The sequence below is a fragment of the Meriones unguiculatus genome, chromosome 7 (assembly GCF_030254825.1).
Source record: "Meriones unguiculatus strain TT.TT164.6M chromosome 7, Bangor_MerUng_6.1, whole genome shotgun sequence".
In the NCBI taxonomy this organism is placed as follows: Eukaryota; Metazoa; Chordata; class Mammalia; order Rodentia; family Muridae; genus Meriones; species Meriones unguiculatus.
The window spans coordinates 5,105,669-5,131,168 of NC_083355.1; the positions used below are offsets into that span (position 1 = coordinate 5,105,669).

At 56.1% G+C, this 25,500-nt stretch overlaps 1 protein-coding gene across 5 annotated transcripts in view; it reads right to left on the reverse strand.

Moving 5' to 3' along the window:
• Positions 1-1,057: 1,057 nt before the first annotated feature.
• The window catches only part of Septin9 (septin 9), a 151,367-nt gene continuing 126,924 nt past the window's right edge, over positions 1,058-25,500 (reverse strand). For all 5 annotated transcript variants that reach the window (XM_021640385.2, XM_021640400.2, XM_021640393.2 and 2 more), the window contains 9 exons: positions 11,764-11,955; positions 10,581-10,709; positions 10,195-10,276; positions 9,680-9,817; positions 8,120-8,237; positions 6,766-6,861; positions 6,441-6,537; positions 3,779-3,830; positions 1,058-2,900 (listed from right to left, as the gene is read on the reverse strand). In XM_021640385.2, the coding sequence (XP_021496060.1) occupies positions 2,765-2,900; positions 3,779-3,830; positions 6,441-6,537; positions 6,766-6,861; positions 8,120-8,237; positions 9,680-9,817; positions 10,195-10,276; positions 10,581-10,709; positions 11,764-11,955 (1,040 nt within the window). In that variant the 3' untranslated portion in view covers positions 1,058-2,764. The remainder of the gene's footprint in view (positions 2,901-3,778; positions 3,831-6,440; positions 6,538-6,765; positions 6,862-8,119; positions 8,238-9,679; positions 9,818-10,194; positions 10,277-10,580; positions 10,710-11,763; positions 11,956-25,500) is intronic.

The window sequence follows — 25,500 nt, forward strand, 5'->3', positions numbered from 1 at the left end:
TGACCCGAGCCTCTGCCCTGCCAGAGCCAGCAGCGGTCAAACCCACATAAGGCCTGACTTGAAGGTTCCTCAAGGCGGCAAACCATCAACCCATTTGCTCACACTACCCATTTGTTGTCAAGCGGCCTTCAGAAGAATGTGGGCAGCCGGGAGGTAGAGAGGGCTCGGCTTGGTGGCTTCGAGTGAGCTTTGGGTCGTCCACACATATCATTCTTCCCTTTAGCTCTGGAAGCCCCAAGATGCAGGAAGGGGGTGTGACGAGGTGAACAGTGCGTCTGTCACCCCAGATTCCCACCTGTGCAGAACCTTAGAATGAAACCTTATTTGGAAACAGGATCTTTATAGATGTAATTAAAGATCAAGAAGAGAGTATCCCAGGATGAAGTGGCTCTTCCGTCTAAGGAGAGTGTCTCTCAAGAGGACAGCGAGTGTGAAAACAGGCGAAGCCTGGAGCAATGCAGCCCCCAGGAGCAGGAGGAGGTAGGGAACTGTGGAAGGGGCAGGGGCAGGTCAACAGTTGACCCAGGGATTTCAGAACTCTAAGGATGTAGACTTCAGCTGTTCTAGGGTGACTGGTTTGTGGTCATCTGTTACTGGAGTTGTGGGACATTAAAGCACACATACACCCAGGGGCCAGGGCTCCTCCTGTCTCCCCATTCTGGACCACAAAGCTGGCTGGCTCAGCCAGGGCCCCAGAACCATGCAGGGTTAGTTCTCTTGGAATAAGTTATTGTTAACAGCCAGTTTGTAGGGCCTGCCATAATAAAATTTAGATTTGTACTTATGAATACATGTGTGTCTGCCACACGTGTGCAGATCCCGTCAGGGGCCAGAAGAGGGCTTCAAATCCCCCCGGAGCTGGATTACAGGCGGTGGGTGCTGCTAACTGAACTCAAGTCTTCCGGGACAACAGCAGCCCTTTTCACCACTGAGCCATTGATTCCAAAAGTTTGAATTCAGGGTTTCTCATGGCCCTTCAGTGAAGGGTTTCCTTCCAGTGGGAGCCTCCATCCACAGGTCCTGCAGTAAGACAGTCCACGGCCGCTCCAGTCTGAGCCAGTTTGTAATGGAAACATTTATTTCAGGAAATACATTTCAACACTTTGTCATTTATACAAAAAGAGACTCCCCACCCTACCCCCAGGAGGTGCCCAGCAAAGGGCCACATGGAACAGCCTGGTGAGACCAACAGCTTCAATACCTGGTTACAGAGGCTCAAAGTCATCCTGATGATGCTGGGTTGCTGCTAAGTCCCCAGGGACACCGGGGCTGGGGACGGCCGGGACGCCCTGAGCCCAGCGTGCTGGAGATTTCCTTCAAAGTCCTGATTTTGGCAAAAGAACTTGGCAAGCTGGCAAGCGAACTGTTCGTCTTCTGGGCTCAATGAGGGGCCTTCCACGCTTGGGTGTGGAGCAGACACCCAACGCAGAGAACACTGTGAGCCCCTCACCTGTCTGCATTTCTAGGCTGCGGAAAGCTAGTCCAGAGCCTGCAGAGGCACCATCCCCAAGCCGGGTCCAACCTCTCTAAGCTCACCAAACGCCTCCTTCTCCCCAGGGGCAGAAAAAGAATGGCAGGCCGGAAGAAAGGACGTAGCTTTGGTCAGCTGTGCACGGATGGTCCCTAATGGTTCCCTCTGGGAAAAGATGCGGGAGCCTGGCTCTGCTATGAAACCTTGCCCCGTGGTCTGGCTAGCCATCTCTGACCCCCTCGTCTCTCCCTCCCTGGGGGTCGTGGGTCGTGGGGCACAGGGGCCTAGGCACATGTCGACAGCAGAATGGCCAGGTTTTTCTGGCTCCCACCCAATGCAGTCTCTGAATCACCAAGGCTTGAGCCTGGACAGTACGTGGGGGGTGGGGGGGGTAATGTAACCGGAACATGTTGGACCAAACTGAGGACCAGACAGATAGCCCTTCCATGGGACCCAGGAAGGACGGTGCCCACACACCCTCCACCTTCCTTTCTTCCACGGCTTCCTCCCTCAGCTCTACCGTGTCTGCTTGCTTTGACCTTCCTAAGGTCGGGAGTGAGGCTGGGGCGCCTCATTCATGCTTCGTTTTCATAATTAAAGCCCAGTGTAGTAGCCATATCTACAGCACAGGGAGGGAGAGGCAAGGGGTGAGGAGGAGGACACTTCCCTCTCTCCAGCGTGTCCCTGCTTTTCATCCAAAGGGACAGCTGGGAAGAGGTGACTGGCTCTTGTGGACCAAGGCACTTTCTGCTCTGGGACAAGCTTGAGGGGCACGGTTGTCACTATGTCTAAGTGATTGGCCACTCTGGCTGTGGAAGTCTCTGCTTTCCTTGAGGAGGAGCAGGCAGCTGAGGGTACTGCGAACGCCTCCTGCCTCGAGGAGGGAGGGAGGGAAAGGCGGGCCCCTGGTGCAGCCTTGACCTGCTATGGCATGGGGCCTTGTGGCTTAATGGACTCCTCTGCACCCTGGGACCTGGGACCTGGCTCTCACAGGTGTTAGCTCGGAATTCAGAGTAGGCACGGACACGCGGCTCTTCTAACCCCTCAGGGGCTGAGCCCGGTCTAGGTCTGGCCTTCACAGCATGAGGCGGGAAGAGGGTACAGGGGCACCCTGCTGCTGCAGCCAGTAAGAGCACACTGGGGAGGTAAGCCCTCTCCTGTTACCTGGCAGAGCGTGGAAAGAGATGGAGACAGGTGACCAAAGGAGATAATTATATAAAATAAGACGGGGGAGGTGGGTGGGCCAGGGACGATGAAAAGGTTTGGGGGCGGGGTCCAGGGGCGGGTTAACGTCTACATCTCCTGGGCTTCCGGCTCCTTCTCCTCAACCCCGTTGGCCATGGCGCTGTTGCCCTCGTTGAGCCGTTTCACGCGGTAAGCTTCGAAATGGATGCTGCTGGTGATGTCTTTGATGTTCTGCATGTGCGTCCTGCAGGGGACACGGCCAGCATGGGGGTGACCACTCAGCCCGTCTGGGATCACGGCCACCTGGCCCTCCCGGCCCTCCCGGCCCTCAGGCTCCCGGGGCACAGCCAGCAGGACCGGGCAGAGTCCACTCTCTGGTGACTCCAGACCCTCTGTGGCCTCACACTGTAAGCCATTCCTCCCCCTCTCTGTGTCCACATTGTGGCTACTCAGGGATGGGGGACAGGGTACAGAAACATAAGCTTGAAGAAGGTCCCGGGGCTCCACCTGTGGGCAGGCCTGGGGGATTTGTGCTCCAACACAGAAGTTCAGGCTGTGGCCAGTAAGAACAGCAGGGGACCATGGTCCCCAGCGCTGTCCACCCAGCCATTCCTGAGTTAAGTTTCTTTTTGTGGGCAGGAGCCAGGACCTCAAGACTGCCATGCAAGCTCTGACCCACACTGCAGACCTCCCCTCCTCTTTACTTTGGAATGGGAAGCTGGGAGGACAGGGAGCCCCAAAGGGAAAGAGCTCAAGTCCCATTCCAGGTCCCTCAGAGAGCCTTGCCCTGTGTCTTTTTTTTTTTTTTAAATATATATTAATCATGCAAAATAACAGGTTTCATTGTACTTCTTTTTTGAGACCTACAGCCCAGGCTATGCCCCCAGCCATAGCTGAATCCAGCAGGGTTAGACCACAGGGAATAGAAACAGCCCCCCTCATTCTGGTGACCTCATAAGGTTAGAAAGAATTCCCATCGCGTCATTCGTTCCCACGGTTTGGTTTTCAGGGGCTTCAGAAGTGTTCCTGAGGACAGGACAGATGGCCAAAAGGGTGTGGCCTCTGCCCACCCACCTGCCACCGCTAAACCCCAGAACTGTTGTTCCCAAGGGGCTGACTCACCTTATGAGGAGATCACGCAGGTAGGCAAATTCACAGTGAGTGGTATTCTCAACTAAGGGAAAGAGAAGGATGCTCAGTGGCCTGCGGGAAGGAAACCCTCCCTCCGCTCCTATCCAGCAATGCCAACAGAGAGCCCCCCACACAAGCCAGGGACACTGACAGTTACTCCTCTGGCTCTGGAGCCATCCAGAAGGCACACTCTAGAGTGTTAGCAGAGGGCAGACCCAGCCTGAACATGGGCATCCTCCTCCCCACGGGCTGGGTTTTTCCGGCTGAATGGAAGGAGAAAGTGAGCTGAGGTCCAGCATTCATGTCTCTCTGCTTCCTGACCATGGATGCCAAATGCCCAACTGCCTCCTGTCATGCCACCAGGACTCCCCATCATGACCTACTGCCCCCTGGAACCATCAGCCAAAATACGCCCCTAATTCCTCACACTCTGGGCCAGTTCTGTTGGATTCTCTGACCCAGATTCCCAATAAAATGGGCCAATGGCTTAGTGGGTAAGGGCATTTGCCCAGTGACCCAAGTTTGCTTCCAGGAACCACATCGTAGAAGGAAAGAATTGACTATTCCAAGTTGTCCTCTTACCACCACAGGCACGGTCTGGCATGCATACGCCCTCTTCCCCCAGTAAGGTAAGTAAGTTAATAAATAGCCTATAGAGAGGAGTTTCAATGGGAGAATGGCTCCTGCCCCAAGGGCAAAAAGACCAAATGAGCCAATGGTGTCATTTGACTTTGTGAAGCTTCCGACTACATTGCCCTCAACAAACAGAGCAGCTGTCCACTCTCCAGGCAGCACTCTAGGCAGCTTCCAAGGGCTGAACGACACGCTGGCTGGTGCACACCAGGAAGGAGTGGGCACAGGTGAATGGGGTTGGTCCGTTAGGAGCTCACGGCTCCTCTGACAGGAACTCCCACCTTGTTCTGGTAAGCTCCCAGGTCCTCACAGTAAGGATGCTGGATGTGCAACCAGCACCTGGGGAGCGCCTTTACAGGTTCCCAGAGGCAGCTTGGGTCCTCAGCTGTGAGCAGTAGCCTAACCCGGTTCACTTCCTGACCAATTTGCATTGAGTGCGTGCAGTGCCCAAGATGGCCACCAGGGGTCAGAAGCGACATGTCAATCCTCCATGCCACTCCCAGATCCCCAGCTCTTACCCAGCTCTAAGCCTTGCCTTGCATATTTGGAGAGGGAGGCAGAGTGAGTGGATACGCAAAGATGGGAAGGAGGGCCTGAGGGAAAGTGAAGGCAAGCTCTTGAGCTGCACAATGGCCCCCAGATTTCCCGCTGGGGTCAGCATCTGCCACTGAGGAGGATACTATAGGAGGAGGCCATGCTACTGAGAACACCCAGAAATATGCCCAGGGCACCCCTATCTGGCAGACCTATACGGGAGGCACAGCAGGGAAAGCAAGGGGCTGGAAGGGCAGACGGGTCCTCCTCAGTGCTCATCTCAGAGAGACCCAGGGGGGCTCCAGTGCCACACGGAGCCCCAAATCGCCTCCCAATGTGGAGCCCTGGGTGTTTATTCATTCTGCGCTCATACCCTGCTCTCCCTCCCTTGCTCTCTCTTTCTTCCTAGACAGTGCCTCATGTAGTCCAGGCTGGCCTTGAACTCACTTCAGGATGGATGAAAGGAAATCCCCGATCCCCCTGCCTCAGATCTCAAACGCTAAGCTCACAGACTGGGACCAGCAAACTGGTTTACAAGGTGCAGAGTATGGACCCTAGTTAACGCTGGGCAAGCGCTTGACCGACGGAGCTTCCCAGCCTGTGCGTCATGACCCCTCTGTGGGCCATGACACCTCTCACAGGGGTCACCTATCAGATGTCCTGCATATCAGATATTTACATTACAATTCATAACAGCAGCAAAATTACAGTTATGAAGTGGCAGCAAAAATAAAGTTATGCGTGGCAGCGTCAGGAAGGGCGGGGACTGCTGCTCTAACGCCTCTCTGCAGGGAGGACGAGCCGAAAGGGTTAAACAATAATCTGCTCCTGACAGCCTGGCTGGAGGCCTCTATGCTCAGAGCCAGGAGGCACCGTCATCACCAGATTCTGTGAGCAGTTGCTCCAGGGGTTCCAGCAGGCCTGGCGTGTGGCACGCCCATCGCCCCGGCACTGGTATAATGGCGGACGCCAAGGCAGGAGGACTTGAGTGCCAAATCATCCTGGGCTACTGAGTGAGACCTGTTTCGCTTCAAAACTCCCAAACCAAACAAATGTCTCTTAAGTATCAGGGACTTTCTCGATTTGCCTAGACCTTAGGATGCGTTCCTGGAGAATTGGAGATTTGCCCCCAACTCAGAGCCTCAACTTTCTGCTCCTCTGGGGGCCTTTCGACCATACTGGTCTCAAGGAACAAAGTGAGGTTTCATCTTCTAGGCAGCTCTGCCCTTTCTCACCCTCCATTCTGAAGAGGGTGGAGAAGCAGAAAGAAAAGCAAAGAAAGGCCCTGGGGCCATCCCACCTGGGGTACTGAGGTGCACCCCAGAAAACACCAGAGTCCCAGCCCTCAGCACTTGGGACAAAGTAATTAAGTTACAGAAACTTGGTACACCTGAGGTGACCCCTGCAGCCAGAAGGGAAGAAACTAGGACCCACAATGCAACAGGTGAAGGCCCAAGCTCAATTACAGGCATGCAGCAGCCAGTACCTTCAATGGTGCCCCATTTGGTCTTCCTTCCCAGAATCCTCTTGCCATTGACTTGATACTCATGGTCGCTGCCCACCACAGCAAACGGGATCATCTCCTGGAGAAATGACAGAAGAGTTAGTCACATGTGCTCAGCAGGGCCAGCGCCACCCGAGGGCACCCTGGGCCCTGGTCCTGGAAGACTGCAGGTCTTGTCTCGACAGGACCCAGGGTGGACATGTGGGCTCCCATCCTTTCCCAGCTTGGAAGAGACACTCCCATGACGAGGAGCCATCCCATGTCGTCCAGGCTGGCCCTGCCCCTGACCCCCCAGCACCCTACTCACCCGGAACTTCTCGTTCACCAGCCGGTCCTCTGAGTCCTCATCAAACTCCTTTTGGGGGTACACGTCAATGCCATTGGACAGCAGGTCCGCAGTGATCTGGGAGGCACAGGGGTCTCTGAATCAGGCTATCGGCCATCAGTTACCTGAGCCATGAAGCCCTAGGCGGGCTCTGAACGGCCTCACCCCGAGGAGGGCTAGCTGTTTTTAATGGTCCATTTCACCTTTATTGTATGTATGCAAGTGCTTTGGCTTCACGTCTGGGTGTGCACCACACGTGTCTAGTGCCCACAGAGGCCAGAAGCGGGCACAGGAATCCCCTGGAACCGGGAAACGAAGTCTCTAGCTCAGGCTAGCCCCCAAATGGTTAGATAACCAAGGAAGACCTTGAACTCCTGAGCCTCTCGCTGCTACCCTCCCAAATGCTGGTGCTATGGGTACGCGCCGCCGTGCCCAGTTTTGTGGTGCTGAGGAGCAAACCTTTAGCCTTCTCCACCTAGGCTAACGCTCTGCCACCTGAGCTATGCCCGTGCCTGGACTAAGAAGGCCTGGCCCAAGGGGCCCTTCGGTCACCGACCTGAGACTCTGCCCGTGTCTCCTATGCAGCTCGTCACTACCCCAAGAAAATAACTCAGGGTCGCCGAGTCCTCTTTCCTAAAACCCCCTAAGGGCCAGCACAGGTCCCTCCTGCAGCCCAGCGTGTGCCTGTCTTCTGAAACTCTCCCCAGTTTGGTGGCATCACAGGGGACAGCTGTTTTATCTGCCCACACATATCCCGGCTCTCACACACTGGGGAGGCCCCTGGTTTCTTTTCCAGCAGATGTACCCCTGACTACCCTTCCCTATGCATGCTGGGAAAATTCCCAGCATGTGCGTGGCTTGGGATGGAGGCCCTGCAGCCTCTGGATTACAACCCCAGGCTAGAGCTCCCGGAGGTTCTGAGTGGCCTTGCACATTGGAGGCCCAGGTCCCATCCTACTGAAGGTGTCCCTGGGGACAGGCCTGCCACCCAGCCAGTAGGTGGCCTCGACCATGGCAGAGAAGGAGGAAGCCACCGAGGCAGGCTGTCCCTTGCAGCTTTCTCTTCCTCCTAATAAACCCCAGGCGTGCTGGGTCCGATGGCCCTGAGACATTTGTCTGCGCTTGGTCTACTCCTTTCCAAGCTCTACTGAGACTTTTGGAAGTGGCGGAGGGGGCATCCAGCACCCACGCAGGCCAGGGGTGGACACATGCTATGAGGGGTTGAAGGGTGACCCTCCTATCCTGTATCCCTGGAGCTGGCTAGGACCTGCCAGGCCTGTAACTTGTCCAGGCAGTCCTTGAGGGAGAGAGGGCGGGCAGAGGCCGTGCTCCTTACTCGTTGTTTGAAGTAGACCCTCTCCTCCAGGGTCAGCGTATCAGCCTTGGCAATGACCGGGACAATGTTGACCACCTTGCTCAGACGCTTCATGAATTCAATGTCCAGGGGCCTAAGCCTGAAATGGAATAGTGCAAATGAGACTCGGCATAGGCGTCCCCTGCCTCGGGTCCCACAGTGGAGGCCACGTTGATAGAGGGGCAAGGTTGGGCCTTAGGGAGCAGGGTGAATACTCCTGCTGCTGAGCTGAGGCTGGGGAGCCAGAGCGAAGATGGAAGTAAGCACACTCAAGCACAAGATCCTCACGGAGCCCAACTAGCCCTGGACACTGTCCATCCAACAATGATCAGGCTCACATCGCTGTCATTCCTTGGGGTGTTCAATGACAGAGAGAAGGAGAAGTGGGAGACAGTGAAAAGAAGCTATGGGTCCTGGTTCCCCAGGTCAGCTTGGTGTCAGAGAGCCAGGGTCTGACACAGGGATGGGGAGATGCTGGCAGAACAGAACCCCTGAGCGTGGGCATCATTTTCCCATTGGAACCTCGGCTTCTCCACAGCGCTATTGTCATGCCCAGACAGCCTGTGGGAAGCGAAGCTACAGGCAGAGTCTGAGCAAAGATGGCCAGAAGCCACTGCTGTCCCCTGGGACTGAGCGCTTGGAGGAAGAAACTAGGCGGGGTGCCCAGCAAGGGCCTTAGCCCAGAGGGTCACCACTGGGGAAGCGCCTTTGGCTCTCCCTGCTGAAGCCACGTCAGTCTGGGCCTTGCCCCCGGCTGTGCTTGGAGCAGCTGCAGACCCAAGTGAGGCCTTATGGCACCCTCTCCCCACCATGAACGGGCTCCTGCGGGCCCCACAGTAGATGGTCACTATTAGCAAGCCCAGAGTCCTGTATTTGGATTTATATAACCAGACCCCTCTAGACAGGGTGCGAGATTCAAGGTCCCCTCAAAGCCCAGGCCCTTACGCCCAGGAATGACTCTGGGACAGCCTAGCGGTTACAGACCCCAGCAGCTATGGCCAGGAGGCTCCAAGCTCAGAAATCAACAGGCCACTTCCAGCTCCTGCTGCTCACGGAGGCCCGGGACTGGCCTGTGCCCTACACGGAGTCGGGACAAGCCACCAGTGTGCCCAGCAGGCAGAGAAGCAACGCCTACGCATCAGGGACAGGTGACATTCACGGGAGCCAAGAACCCTGGTCACCTGTCCCGGCGAGGGAGACACCGCCTCCCAGGCCCAAGGAACATCTTTGGCATGGACAAGAAATGGCCGAGGCAGAGGGGACAGAGCACATTCAGTAACACTCCTTAGTGGGCCAGGAGGTAAGAGCAACCCTCTCAACACACATACACACAGAGCCTGAGCGGCCCACTCCACCTTCAGAGCCTGCCCCATCCTCAGCTCTGTGGACAAAGGGAAGCAGGCAGAATGGGCAGGGAGCGGCCCAGTTTAGAGGCCACGGAGAGCGTCCGTGGGCACAGACACCCACGTAACAGCTGCTGACACAGCCCTGACTCACCCTCCCCATCCCCCATCGAGACAAAGGGCCCTGAAGGGGACGTACGAGTGGCCAGTGGCTGGGATGAAGTAGAGGCAGCAGTGGACGCGCGTGTCGGGGATCCGCTTCTTCCGGTTGATGTTGACCTCTTCCTGCAGGTACTTCTCGTACTGGTCATTGATGAACTTCATGATCGGCTGCCAGCTGCGGAGATCTGGGTTAGCCCGGGCCCCTGCTGCCCGCGTCCTCTCTAAGCCCACCTTCCCAGGCCTCCACGGCAGCCTAATTCCCAGAACTGGCTTGACACCCAGCCTGATTTCGTTCGGGAACGGCTGGCTGTGGCAAAGATGAATCAGGCTTCTCCCAGGTTTTCTGCCGCACTCCCCGTGTTGCTCTTTGCCCTGGAGTGGGAGGTCAGGGCTCCCAGGTGAGCCCACTTTGATCTAGAATGTGAAGACTCCAAATGCGCGTGACCTTGGGGTTTGGATGATCTTGTGGGGGCCTGACCTCAAAGGGTATCGCGGCCCGCACAAACCAGTGGGGGCTTTCCCACAGGAGTGAGGGTCCTCTGGGCCGCCTACCAGTTCTCGTTGTTGATGTGGTCCCCGAAGCCTGGAGTGTCAATCACCGTCAGCTTCATCCGGACGCCCTTCTCCTCGATATCTGCACAGACCACAGCAGCCCGAGTCAGAGGCTCATCCAACGCCCCTCGGGAGGCCCGGCCGGCCTGGGGTGTCCCAGGATGGGCTGTAGTGATGGCCATGGGCAGGGCCGGCCATGATTCTCCCTACGGGCTCAGTGGCTTGTGGGAGCTCAAGCCTGGCAGGCCCCTGGGAATCCACACCATCCCTGCTCGGTCTCAAGGCACCCAGAGGGGTCATGGTGACCTCTCTAGTGGGATCCCTTTGATCCCACACTCTGGGAAGAGGGAGGCCCTACACCCAGCCCTGGCCCCTGTGACGCTGACCGTGGGTAATGGACTTGATTTCGATCGTCTTAGGGATACGCTCCTCCGAGGTGGGCTGCACCGACTTCCGGCTGATTTTGGATTTGAAGAGGGTGTTGATTAAGGTGGACTTCCCAAGGCCGCTCTGCCCTGAGGAGAGAAGGGGGGGGTGATTGGAAGGCTCTCCAAGAGCACAGCTCATGGCTACCTCACCCTGTAAGCACAGCAGCCTTGGACAGTCCCACCGGAAGCTTCACCGCCTCAGTGGAAGTCCAGGGTTGAGTTTAAACCCACAATGTGGGGCTCTGAGACCTGGTTTAGCTGGGCCACAGGCCCCTCCCTGTACCACCCAAAGCAGGAAGGAACGCCAAGACTCCAGGAGTGTCCCCAGGTGGCTGCAGAAGAGGCATGACAGCCCAGCGATAGGTGCAGGCCGTCTGAGGATCTGGGCAGAGCAGACACAGACACAGTTCCTCAGACAGACGTCCTACAGTGGGAAGCCAAGCTACAGACTCTACTTGGGCTTAGGACACCAGCCTGTGACAGGCATTTGCCCAGATACCACCACGAAGAGCCATCAGAATGCCCGTCAGAGAGTGAAAATTTGGCTCATGGGCCAGGTGTGGTAGTGCACACCCAGCACTCAGGAGGCAAGGCAGGCGGATCTCGGTGAGTTCAAGACCAACTCCGCCTACACCAGTAAGTTCCAGACTAGTCACACAGTGATACCCTTTCTCTGCACATTAATAAACCAACAGATAAAACAACTTGTTCTTTCCAGCCAAGGGGTTATGGAGGGCCCGTGTGCGTGGCCCAAGGGGCTTCTGAGCTTGCTACACACAGCCCGTTCAGGTCATGCTGATCGGCTACTTCTAGCTCTCCAAGGCCACAGGAGGAAGAGAGTAGCTACTATACGTCACTTCCTGGGTGGGCAGTGTAGCCGGGGCTTCTCCAGCCAGGCTCGGGGCGTGCGGCCAGCCCTACTCAGGCCTGGAGGCCGGTGTCTTGCGCCTGCTCTTTGTGTTTCCTCTGACGAGCCGCTGGTCAGTGTGGTTCCCTCCCGGCACAGGCACCGTTTCTGGCACATCTCACTGGGGTCCTGCAGGTGACAGCCACCTTCCCCCCCTTACAGCAGGGATGACAGCCTGGGAGCCACTCGGGTGCAGGGGCTGAGGCTGGCCCTGGGTGGGCCTGTGATACTCACCAACCACCATGATGTTGAACTCGAAGCCCTGTTTCATGGCCTTCCTGCGCATCTGCTCCAGGATGGAGTCGATCCCCACATAGCCGAAGTCCACGGGGGCCTTCTCATTCCGTGACACGGGCGCTTGCTTGAGCATGGCATCTCTAGGGCTGTCAGCCATGTCGCCAACACAGCTGGGAGCTACCTCGGAGCCTGGGGAGGGAGGAGCGGAGGGATGAGAAGGAGGTCTGCAGCCCTTGACCCCTCAGATGGGGAAACCAAGGCTGCAGAGGCCTGAGACTCGCCCAGGAATCTCCGGCAGAACATCTCAGACCTGAAATCTCCCGTGTGGTTCCACCCCACAGGCCCACACCCCCGCAGCCCCCCGCCTCTCGGGACCATCTCTGCCAACTTTGCCAGCTGGGGCTCCCCTGGGTCCAGGTAGGCAGCAAGCACTTTGTTCCATCTTCCCTTAGCCCCACATGTGAGGGCTGGCCTGTGCACGCCCTTGGCCTGTGCTCGGAGAGCCTGCAGTGGCCAGAGCACTCGGGGCCCTCCACAGTCCACGGTTCACGAGCAGCTCACTGATCTCTATCAGCTTCTTCCAGGCCTGACCACCCTCACTAGGAGTGTCCAGGCATCCCACCCACACAGTCCCGAGGCAGGAGCGGCAGGACAAAGAGCCGTGGCGGACACCAAGGGGCCCTCACCCTGAGGCACAGGCCAGGTCTGGTTTGCAGGTCTGTGTATAGGCTAGGGGTTAAACTTAAAAACCGCAGCTTCCTTCAGTAGGTCAGAGTTAGAGCCTCCTCCTGCGGCTACCTGAGAGCATGGTCGGAACCCAGTCCTTGGGGGTGACTCACTCAGAGACCCTAGGTGCTCCCCCTGCAGGGGTGTAGGCTGCCTCCAGCCAGGTCTGGTTGGACAAGATGCTTACAATCTACCTAAGTTCTGCGCCGAGACAGTCTGCAGCACCATTCTGAAACCCAGGCAGCCGTGGGGCTGCTGAGGCCCACGTGTCGCATTGTTGGAAAGCCTTTTCCAACCTCTATGGAAAAATGTCAGCATTCTCAACTTGTGACCCCATGGCCCAGCCCCCCCCCAAACACGGCCAACACAGAGGGGACACCAGCTGTTCCCAAGCCTCCTTCCCTTTTCCAGCCAAGTCTGTTTTCCCCATGCTCTGTCCCACTTCCAGGGAAAAGCTCCCCAGCTCTGTCCTTGGTGGACACTGACCTCAAAGGATGCATCCGTGTGCCTCCTCCCTCAGACTTTGCTGGGGATACGAGCTCAGGAGGCACACACACCTGGTCGCCTGTCACCTCCTCGCAGACCTGCCTTCCCAAGTGAGCAGGGCCAGGAAACAGCAAAAAGACCAGCCTGCACCGCAGGGACTTTTGCAGGCATCAGTTAAAGTGTCCTTCCACTTCCGGGGAAAACAGTAAACTCAAGCTGACCCGTCCCCTCCACCCTGAGCTAGCTCAACCCTGGCTGCTTCTGGTGTTTCGGCTTTTCTCTCCTTTTTACTGGCATAGGCAGCAGGAGCAAAGCCGGATGCTGTTCCTCTTCGCACCTTCTCCAGGTCTGAGTGGCAGGACGGACAGGAGCAATGGCTCGCAGAGCCAGCTTCAGGAAGGAGGCGCAGGGATCACCCCCATGGGCAGCAGGCTTCCTGGACCAGTTACTTCCTGTTTCTCTGCCTCTATAGGATGCAGTCGCCTCTACTTCCAGCACCAGGGGAGCAACTAAAGCAGAGAAAGCCTGTAACCACACCAGGAGCTGCCAGGGGGTACACGCCTCCCCAAGCACCGGCACAGGCAAGTCCTAGGGGCCAGTGTCTCCCATCACAAATGTCCTCAGCCCAGATGAGGGGCATAGCCCTCTCCAGAGGGCTTCAAGAGTGTCAGCTCTCCACTCAGAAATAGTCTCCTGGGTTTCTAGCATCTTTAAATAAACAAAGATCATGCAACATCTGGTCCCAGAACCTGTGGCTTTGGGGCCCGCTTTCTGGAGAATGACAAGGGGCCCTGCCTTGCCGAGCAGCGGTTCAGGCCTCGATCACGTGACTGAAAATTGCTTCCATCTGCATGCCCTGCCCCCACCTCTCTGCTGAGCTGTGAAAGGAGGGAGGGCTGTCCCCAGCTCTCTCTAATCACCCCGAGTCAAAGAAGGCTTGCCTCAGCCCCAGGTGGCCCTTCCACACGAATTAAGGTTCACAGCAGAAACTCAAACCAAACCAAACATCCAGCCTGCCAGGGGCCCTGCTTGAGAAATAATAAGAACACAGTGGAGCCCCATCCTTTCCAGGGGCCCTGGACGTTTCTGGCATACCCCTGTGACCCCTCCTGCTAGGAAAGCCTCCCCATCCACCTGCCTGGCTGGCTGGGAGCTAGGCCCTCCACCCAGAGCTGCCTGGGATCAGAAGAGGGCATAGATTCCCTCCAGAGTGACAGGCCACTGTGGGTTGTCAGATGTGGTGCTGAACGCAGGCCTCTAGAAGAGCAGTACAGGCTCTTAACCGCTGAGCCCTGTCTCCAGCCCGGGCACAGTGAGCCTTTCCCCATGTATCTGTCCATAGGCATTGGGGTGACTGTGTCTGGCTGGCGATGTAAATGCTACGGTGTGAACCTGGGTACACAGGGACTCTTGGGAGCTTAGGCTACCTCTCCCTTTCTCCCTGCCCTCTTCCCCTCAGTCCAGGACCCTCTCTTATATACAGCTTGGCTTCAAACTCACCAATCCCCCAGCCTAAGCCTCCTGAGCACTGGCCTACAGGCACACAGCATCACACCCAGGAAGACCTTGCTTTCAGTGGTTTTGGACATACACCCAGATGTGAGCCGTTCTATTTTTATTTTTGAGGAACCAGTGAAGCGTATTCACATGTGACTTCCGAGCACGGGATGCTGAGCTGCTTCGGGAAGGATGGGTTATAAGACTCCATCCGAGCTAGTTTCAGTTCTAAAACCTACGTGTACCAGACAAGCGTGCCAGGCAGCCTGGCGCTGCCACCTTACAGAGGGGGCATGGGGTCCACACAGTGATTCTTTCATGGAACACCACTGGAGGGGCCGATGAGCGAGAGTCGAGACCTTTACTGAATTTCTTGTTCCTGGGACCTCCTCTGCCCTCCTGGGACACATGGTTACAAACAGTGTGCTTCGTGCTTGGACACCTGCCTAAGGATCGGGTGTGCGTTCCCCTCACCCACCCAAGGCTGCGGCCTGCTCACGGGCCTCCTCAGCTCCTGGCCCAGCAAGAAGCAGAAATAAGCTACTCCAGAAATGGCTAAATACCAGCCAGGGTGCAGTCACCTGCCACCAAATCTAAGGAGCTGCTGAGCCCCCGTCTCTGGGACTCACACGGTAGAGAACTGGCTCTCCCAAGTTATCCTCTGACCTCCACGTGAGTGCTGTGGAATGGGTACATGCACATACAGACACAGACACACAGATACAGGCACACACGGAGACTGAGAGAGACAGAAAGACACACACACAGAAAGAGAGAGACACAGACAGAGAGAGACAGAAACACACACACACACACACACACACACACAGCATGCTAAAATGTGCGGAATGGAAGTAGTGGTCAAGTGACATCATGAGTGACCACCACTCACTCTTCGTGACTGAAGTGAGGAGGTGAGGGAGGAGGGCGGGCAGCAGGCAGGTGGTTACAGCAGTAAGACAGGGGTCCAGCCAGGCCACCTGCCAGTGCACAGCCCAGGATGCCTGAGGCCCCAGATGTTGGCACTCAAGCCGAGGAGCTCCTGCAGATGCTAACAGGCAATGCCCTGAGCCAGCAGCCCATCACCTCCCAGCCAAGGGTGTTTCCGAGGGGTGGCGAGTAGCTGAAACTAACCTTCCGTGGACCAACAGTCTCCCTGTGGGTCCCCCTGTGCACACAAGGCCCATCCACCACTCCCTCCCGCCCCTGTCGCCTGCTGAGGTACCCTACCTTTTCTCCAGCTAGGCCCAAGCCACCACTGTCTGCAAACTTGCCCACTGAGTAAAAATTCTACCCCCACCTCAGGGCCCGCCAGAGATGACAGGATTATGTCACCCTTCACATTTCCTGGGATGGGGCCATGGGCCCCAAGAGAGGATGGGACCAAGGCTGACCTAGACCCGCTTGGCCATGAGAAGGAAGGCTCAGGCCAACAGGCTTGCAAGGACAGCCAGGGGCCAACACCCATGGAGCCGCCCATCTGGCTTCAGCCTTTGCTGGTCAGTATTCCAGAACTGTCCACCCAACCCTTTCTAACTGAACCTTGCCCCCCTGGCCAAATGCAGGAACAACAGCAGGGGAAATCCATGGGGTGCTGTGGGCCAATCAAACTCTCATCCCAGAACCAAGCTCTCAGGGAAAACCCTTATCTTGCTCCAGCACAAGCCATGTCCAGCTCTGAAAAGCCAACACCATTATCACTGTCGTCCTCATCTCGCTCAAGGCATGCCACAGTGGCCCAGCAGAAAGCAGAGCCAACCTGTCAGCAGGTCTGGCTGGGGGGAGGAGGGGTCCACTGGGGCACCAAGACACCAGTCCTTGGGCCTCCCAGGCCTCTGTCCTTCTGTCCCGAGAAGGATCGGCACCTATAGCTGCATGTCAAGACCAGCCCTAGATTTGCGGAATATGAGCGCCCCAAAATGCTGTCTGGGACCATTCAGAAGGCGCTGCCTCTCGGGCAGGGGCTCGCCGTTGGGGTCTTGAGCTGAGGCCCTCTCCGGGCCCCAGAGGCTGAAGGTAGATCCAGGGGTTGGCAGGATCCTCTACCCATCAGGCTCTTCCCAGACCTACTGGGGCAGGAGCACTTCAATTCAGTAAGGTCTGAGGAAAACCCACCACAGGGCAAGGGGACAGATGTGTTCTTCAACACCAGCTGCTGGGCCTCAAGTCGGCTCCCAACCCCACAGCTCTCCTGGCACACGAGAGAGCCCATCTAGAACAAGGAGGCCAGACCAGAACTCTGTTGGACACACAGAACACACATCAAGGTGTCCACTTAGTATGAAAACTCCCCTCCGGCGGGCCCTGAGTGGAACTAGGGAGCCTCACAAAGGTTCAGAGGTGACTCTCTGCGCCAGGCATGCAGAGGTGGGCAGGGAGAGGACTGTAATGAGCCAACTCAGAAAATAAAGGTGACGGAAACTAAATCAAAGAGCCGCTGGTGGGAGTGCCTGACACAGGCAGAGGGGGAGCTTTGGAGTAGGAACTGCTCTGGAGACAGCTACAGTGATGGCGGGCAGCAGTTCCTGTGTCCTCAGAGACCAGAACCACGACACCAAGTCACCCAGCAAACTCCTCTCAAGAACTTTGTATTAAGAAACTAGCAAGAAGGAGAAGGGACAGGCTTGGGCAGGTGCGTGAAGCTTATGGGCAAAGACTCCTGGATGGAGCCGTGACAAACCCCACAGGAAGCAAGCTCAGTCTGATTCCCTGGGAGTGTTATGTCACAAAAAGTGACAACCCGGGGCTGGGAGATGGCTCAGTGGGTAAGAGCACTTGCTATGGAATTATGAGGGCCTAAGTTCAAATCCCTAGTACTCATGTAAAAGCCAAGGGTGACTGTGGAGACAGGGGCATGCCAGAAGCTAGCTGGCCAGCCCGCCTAGCTGAACTGACAGACCTTCAGTGAGAGAGCCTGTCACAACAAAATGGTGATTGAGGAAGATGCTGACATAATGCCCCCGGTTTCCATATGCTGCGTATCTGTGCACACGCGCGCACACATGCACGCACGCACGGGCAGGCACACACTGGCACAGACACGTTAGAGGATCCAAAAACACCTAGGTTCATAGACCCAGCTAAAGAAATAAGTTGGAAGCCTCCCATGGTGGCTCATATCTGTCAAACCAGATGCAGAGACAGGAGAATCGAGAGCTCAAGGCTAGCTTGGGCTACACAGTGAGTTCAAAGACAGCCGGGGCGATGTAATGAGACCTAGGGCTGGCAAAGCAGCAGCTCTGCACACCCAAGGCCTGGGCCATATTCTCAGCGTTGGCTGAGTAACTCCAGGGTTAACTCCCTGAGTCACCTCCGGTTCCCTGCGAGTTTTACACACACACACACTCACACACACACACGCACACACACAGTCTTCCCTCATCTCTCGCTGCTGCCTTCACTGTGCCCTGTCCCTGCTGACTCACTGGAGCATCCTGTACTCCTCGTAAATGTCACAAAAGGCTTCCTGTCCTGCTCTAAGGATGGAAACACTGCATATAAATGATCACATTTTGCAAATTCATGTGTCTGGTTTCAAAGGCCGAATTTTTAAAAGTGCACATGGCTCATCTAATTTGATAAGTAAGTCCAATCGAATTACACTTCACACTTTGTTTGGGGCAGGAAGTGTCTCCTTGGAGCCTGGTTAAGAGCATGGATGCCAGAAATCTGAGACTCCTCCTGCCCTCCCTCTTGCCCCCCCCCTTGGAAACCCAACACATCAACTTGGCCTTGGCTTTGGCCTCTGCAGAAAGGGATTTGCGTCCCAGCTCTCCCAGCTGGAGTGCCTTCCCCAGTCCAAGTTCCAAGAGGGGACTGAAGGCTGCCCTGATGTGCTTTCCGCAAGCTGCTCTCTGCTGGGAGATGCCTGTGACCTTGTGTCCAGTGAGGGCCTGGGAGGGACAGAGAAGCCTGAGTCTCCATCCCATCCACTCTTCCTTCCTTCAATGGGGCGGGGTGGGGAAGTGTGAGAGGTGGGGGCCCTAGGCATCCCAAAGATGGGAGTAGGGTCACCCCCCCTTTGGCTGTTGGCCAACATCTCCTCCCCCAACTCCCCTCTGTTGTGGGGAGGACTCTCAAGGAGTCCTGTATTTCTGCCAACATGGTTTCAGTTGGCCCCAATCCACAGAGGCGAATTTGGACCAAGTCCAGGGCCGCCCCTCCCCCCACCCCCTTCAGAGGAGGCCTCTTCTGTTCTTTATTTGCAGCTAGCAGTTTCTCACTAGGCTAGGCCTATTGAGACATCAATCTTTGCTCAGGGCAGGCTCCAACCTGCAAGCTCTCCTCATTCATTTCCTCAAAAGCCACTGCAGACTTCCAACAGCACACCAAGGGCCCCACAGAGCCCTCCAAATTCCTGGGCCAAGCATGTATTTAAATACGGTTCAGGGCTCCCCTGGTCGCCCTTCCTCTTATGCCCATCCCTGGAGCAGTCTGTTGCATAGCAGCATTGGTGGAGGCAGGCGACCCTGACTGTGCCCACCTGCAGGAAGCCCCAGCAGCAATAGCTGCACCCAAAGACCCAGCCCTATCCAGGACCCCAATGATCCAGGGCCACACACTCCCTTTGCTCTTGACAAATGTCTATGGAGAAAGAAGAGGATGAGGGAGCAGCCACTCCATCACCCCCATCATGGACTGGTGGACACTGGCCATTTATTACAAGAATTTCCTCTTATCAGGGATGTCCCCCAAGGGAGATGGGGACAGAGCTGCCTCCCAATCCTTGACCCCTCTCCTATCAGCACGCTGTCAGCTGTTGATACACACCAGAGCCTGTGGGGTGAAACATGGTCAAAGGCTCCTCCAGCATATGACATCACTTGAAATAACAAAAAGGAGACAAAGGTCCCCCTGCCAGAAATCCTGTGGACAAAGGCCTGACCCCAGAGATACCAAACAGGTCTCCTCTGCCAGGTCAGCTGAAGCTGCCGAAGGCTTACTTTGGAGAGAGTGAGGAGACTGAAGGCCTGGGGTCTTAAGGGCCAGGCAGAGGGAAGCTGGTGCTAGATGGAGCAAGCGAGCCTGACCATGAGACCCCTCAAGGAAAAAGACACCTCGGTCGTATGATGGAGTCCAAGCAGGTGAGGCAGGAGAGCCAAGACGAGTCGTTCAGCCATGTGGCTCCAGACCCATCTCAGGAAGACTCTGAAAGCCAAGAATTCATCAGGCTGGGAAGCTGCAGACCTCTGGACGGCTCCCTCAGCCTCAGCTTAGAAGGTGGCCTCCCTCAACCAGGCTGTCTCAGATCCCACACAGACCCTTATACCACGCCCCTCTTCTCTGAGGAGAGGCCATCACTTGGTGGGGCAAACACATCCTGACAGCCTACGACACATTGTTCAGACGGACAACCCAGCAATGCCAAGTGGTATCTGAACAGGGTGGACGAACAAATGGATGGGTGGATGGACGGACAGACGGATGGACAGAGAGGTGGGCAGATGGATAAATGATAAATGCTCACCACAGATCAGCAGGCATGTCCCAAGGCTCTACACACCAGGTCCTGCACCAATCATTTGGTATCTATAGCCACTGCCCTGTCCATGTCTATATGTGCAGGAACCATCTGGAAAGGTGCCCAAACTGTGGACACTCTGACCACATCCCCTCACTACCGGAAACGGCCTCTTCAGCCGTCTAGCCATCGCACCATGGTCCCCGGCTTTTTCACTACCACAGATCCAGTCAGAGTCTCTTGTTCAAGGCTGTGTGTGTTGTCAGCTCTGTCTCTGGACCCCATCTCTCAAAAGGGGTGCACCGAGGTCATGGGTGCCTGCATGCCAGCGCCTGGATTTCACACGGGCTCCAGGAACAAACTTGGGGTGTGCTTTACTCCAGAGCCACCTCCCCAGCCCTGGAAGGACAGATGTGACACATACCCCAATCTGACCCTGTCTCTGCTTCAAACCATGGCTGGTGTGCACAGCACCCAGGATGGCACGGAATCAGAGCCCTTTACCTTCTCCCTCCTCTGACACGCCGTGGAACAGTGGCACTGAGCCTTATGTCGTTTGTCTTCGTGTATAAAGACGAGGAAATATTTGTCTCATAAGACTGTTGCGAAGAGGGAGGGTGACAGCCACCGAACGCAGAGCTCATACAGCTGCTGCCAGTAAAATGCGCACTTCCAGCCCCCTTCACTCTCCGCACACACAAACGCCTTCCAGGCTCCTCTCAGCTCTTCAGAAAAGGCCCTCAGAGTCAACCTGTCTAGAACATTCTTTTCCTGCTGCTGCTGCTGCTGCTGCTGCTGCCACCACCTCTCACTCCCCAACCCCCACCCCCAGCCGTCCACCCCGACTTCCCCGGACAGCTAACCTATACTGCTGGTTTCCCCTGCTTTTCCATGTTGCTCAGTCTATAGTAAGTGCATGTCTTGACTGTTCCTGATGGCACAGCCTCTAACCTCCAAGGACACCATGAGTGGCTGCTGGCTGGCACGGGTGCCTGGCACAGCTACCTGCTTCCCTCGCTCCACTCCCTAGTCAGCCCACCTGCTCCGCTGCCCCTCCCCCACCTCCTAAAGGAAGCGCTCCCCGGGCGTGCTTGCACACGCATGAATCTCTGTGTCCCAGCACTGCAATGTGGCATTAACTATTTCCAGATGCTGTCACCTGCGGAAGCCACGCAGAGCCAAGGACAGGGACATGAGGAAGGGCTTTCCCAGGGTGCTCCAATCAGGGCCCACGGAGGAAAACTGCTCAGAAATACTGATGGGGTCAGGAGTCAAGTGAGACGTAGCTGGGCTTTGTTCTCTCATCGTGTCCCAACGCCAGGCTCGGACCGAGCTGAGAAAACACGGCAGGGCAAGCAGCGGATACGCAGGCCAGGCCCTCACCTGGGCAGATACCACCAACTTTCGCTCCAGCCTGGCCCCTTAAGCCCCATATGGAGGACTGGGTCTCACTACCATCACCAAGGGCATCTAGAAGAAACGCCATTGCCAGCCGGTCCCTATGTCCTTGCATCCCAAACACTGGTAACTCACACAGGTTGTGAAGTGAACCTAGCAGCTGAGAAAGGAACTCAACAGAAACTGCAACCTGACGCCTGACTCAAGCCGGACCATTAGGGCTGCTTGAATACTGACCAGCCAGACCTGTGCATGCTCAACAGTGCACAAAAGTTCACAGCAACTGCACTGCCTCGCACCCTCCTTCCTGGTCTGCAGCTCTACAGGAAGTAGCAATACCACAAGAAGGCCGGGTAATAACATGTTTCTCAGAACACATGACAGATGGCTCAAGGAGGAGGCACGGGTCAGGGGTTAGGAGGTCAGGGGGGTGGACATGTTGGGGTGGGGGATCTCCAAACTGTGGGGTCCTTCATGCCTCCCCCCTCCCCAGCTCAAGTCCCCTGCACCTTCAGCTTCTTCATTCACCTCTTCTCAAAACCAGGACTGAGCCAGACCTATTATGGGATGTAAACAAACGACCTCCAGGAAAACTGCCCCTGGCTTACACTGGATGGTCCTAAGCCAACACCGGAACCTGCAGCCTGGGAGCCTGCCTTCTCCCAGGGCCTCTCCAACCCTGGCTCTGGGAAGGAACAACATTCATATGGTAATTTCTCGCAGGAACAAGGATGGCTGGGGACAGGGAAGGAGGGGCCTGGCAAACTTCTGGAAGCTGTGCCCAATGGGTCTTCCAAGTTGGCTGGCTGGCTGTCCCAAGGAAGTGGACAAAGTGGTGGGACACAGTCACAGAGGGATGGGGTGGTGCAGGCAAGAGGAGAAGATCACACATTATCTGCAGGTGCTCAGTGGTGATGGCTCACACTTATTTTTTGGTTTACTTGGTGGTGGTGTGGTGTAACACAAAGGTCCAGAAATGCTCCCCACAGACTATGGCCCCGAGGGCACCATGCTCCTCCTGTTTGCCCTGGGCTGGAGCCTGTAGATTTGGCTCGGAGGTCATACTCGGGAAAATTTGTCCCCACGTCACCCCATCCCATCTAGGCATCTTGATCAGGTCGGTTTTCTCTGCCAATTAAAAAATAAAAAGGCAGCGGGATCCAGAAGCCAGGGGCCAGGACCTGGGTGCAGATCCCATGCCTCCCGTTTCTCACCCGTGCCTCCCACTGCCCACTGGTACAGTCCTCTTTGCTCCATGCTTAGCCTCCACACTCCAGAGGACACTGAGAGGCTTGGGGTGACCCCGAGAGAGGGTGACCCCGGGAGAGCTGGAAAGAGACTCAAAGGCAACTGAAACAAGCATGGTGTGCCTACCTGGCCTGCGACCATCCTCAGGTACCTGGCTTAGAAACCACTGGCCTAAATTTGTCCATGTGACTCAACGATTTCCCCAGAGAGGTGAGAATACACATCTGTGTGAAAATCTGTACTCAGGTACCAACTGCAGCAGAGTTCACAATGGAAGCAGATGTGATGGACATGTGCAAAATGTGGTCCCACTCCGCAACGCAGCGTTCTTCCTCCTCGAGAAGAGGAACGTATGCAGAGCACGAATATGGTTCAGTGCTGTGGAGGTTTCGGGCGCCCACTGGCATCCCTGCAGATGGGGGTGTGCTATCCCTTCCACTGCCCTGCTTCTCTGGAAAAGTCTGACGAGTACAGAGTACAGGACCCCATCTAGACAACCTCAAGCTCAGGACTCGGAAGTCCAAGGTCATCTTCAGCGACACAGTGAGTCTCAGGCAACTGGGCTACATGAAATGCTGCCTCAAAAACCAAAGACAAAACCCAGCCGAACAACGGCCTGGTAGGGTTGGCACCTCACCCACAGCTGTCCACACCCAGCCTGCAGCCTCAGCCCAGGCCCGGAACTAGGCTGCGTGGCTCCCACAGGGACAAGACTCTGCCGCTTTCCCTTCCATCACTGCTTCTCACGATCATGCCGGGTTCATAAAGATGCTCACAGAGGTCTCCCCTGGGTTTTAAAGTGTTCCTGTGCGCCGGGGCCAGGAACCAGTCAAGTCGCAAAAAGTCACTTTTAAACAAAAGAAGCAGAAAGCAATAAAGTAAATAAAAGAAGTCGGCAGTAGAAACAGCCAGAGCTAACTGTATCTTCCAGTAGGGAAGTAGGGACCCTGGGGAAAACCCGCCTCCCACTCCTGTTGCAAAGACTCAAGGGCCAAGGCCTTGCAGCTGCCTGTATCCAGAGCTGTATCCCAGGAAGACATGGCCTCCTTCTCCTCACAGGAGTCAGGTAAGCCCACCTCTGGATGAACAGAAAGGGCTGACTTAGCAAGGCACAAGGTGGAGGCTTCTAGAAGTTCCTTACTACCCCCGAACCTCCAGGCCTCTCGGGGGCCAGTGCAGTTGCTCACATCACCCATGTTAAGTGAGATCGTCTGTCTCTCCTTTTAACTTGATGATGGGACTGGCTTCGAAGTCCTCCCAGACCAAGACTGAGTGCCAATCACGATGGACGTCCTACATGTGGACAGATGCTCCACAGCACTGTGAAATGCATCTGTGACTCGCTGAAAGAAGAAAAAGGTGGCTGTGCCTCACCCCTCTTCCCCAGGGCAGCCTCATGACTCTACAGGAAATGCAACTGGGAGCCCAGACTACAGCTAACCATGGGGGAGGACTGGCAGGGCAGCCATGACACCTGGCGGGATGGAAAAGAACAGTCTGGGAGCGGCCTAGCTGTTCCCAGGCCCGCAGGAAGCAGGCAAGCTCTGAGGGAGGGTGAGGGTGTGGGTGACACTTGGGATAGCAGCTTTCAAAGCAGCTGCTGGTGGTAGGGTACACCCCCAACCTTTCCTTCCTCCGTGATCCAGGGACCCACACTTCCCAAGTTCTCCTCTGTCTCCTGAGCACTCCTGAGCACACCTACACTGCCAAATCCTGGGCTGCCCCTCCTTCCTGCCTCATACCAAAGCTATCTTGGCTCCACCACAGTTGCAATCTTAGGGCCCCAGGCGTCACCTCCACTTAAAGTCTTGGGACTCACTACCCTACAGGTTCAGAAACTTCTGGAAGGCCTAACTTGTATGCTTGGCTCTCATCAGCAGCCCAGGGCGCTTGGATTCCTACTCTCTGTATTCTGTGTGGATGGGCTGGATCCTTCCATTTACCGCGGGAAAACTTCATGGAGCTGTAGCCCAAGCTTTGCAAGAGAACAGAGCCTGGCTGTCCACCTCCCTGAATATCTGTGCATAGACATCACGTATATCCTTGGGGGAGAGTTTTGGGACTAATGAAGCCCATGAGGCTCTGGCTGGCCCCAAACTCATGTTATTCCTGCATCTAACTCCGGAGTGCTAGGGTTGTGGGTGTGAACCGATTCCATGTTAAAGCCTGCAGGGTGTGACTGTCAAAGCCAGCAAGATGCCAGAAGCTCGCAAGCCACCAGCGTGTCCTTCAGGGATCTGCTGCACGGGCCACAGCAGAGGCAGCCAGTACCTTGACCCTGGTCTCCTGACCCACAGCAGGGCGGCCACCCACCCTGAAGTGGGTTTAAAGCATTCGCCCTTTCCCCATTCTCCTCTTCATCGTCTAGACAGACCTTCGTCGGGGCCAAACCAGGAGCCCACTTCTTGACTTCAGGCCTTCCATCTTAGTTTAACCCTACTTTTACCAAGGATCCAGGCTTTACACAGGATGCGCTGCTCTCTGGAAGCTGAGCTCTCAGGGGTTCCCAGCATCTTTGGGGTGCTGAAGTGTAAGAGTTGAGGCGGCCACCCATTCAACCCAGGTGGGGAACGCACAGTGGAGAACGCCACAATGCTTCCATGTCCACAGGGACTTGGTACACGAGTTGCTGGCTGAACTGACAGCCAAGGGTCTAACTCCCAGGTCTACACTGGCCAGGCTCCAAAAGTCAGCAGCAGGAGGAAGCGACAACCTTCGCAGACGCATGCCGGGGAGGTTCATTGGGCCAATTCAACATGGAGATGGAGACCCAGAATCAGCCCCTCAGCTTGCTGGGGGCTTTGGCTCCACCCAAATGGGCAGCTCAATGGGGAAACCGCACCTGCCATTCTCTTAACAAAGTTTGCACAATCAGCTTGGCTTATCCTCTCCTAAGAAGGGGCCCTGGGGCTGGGGAG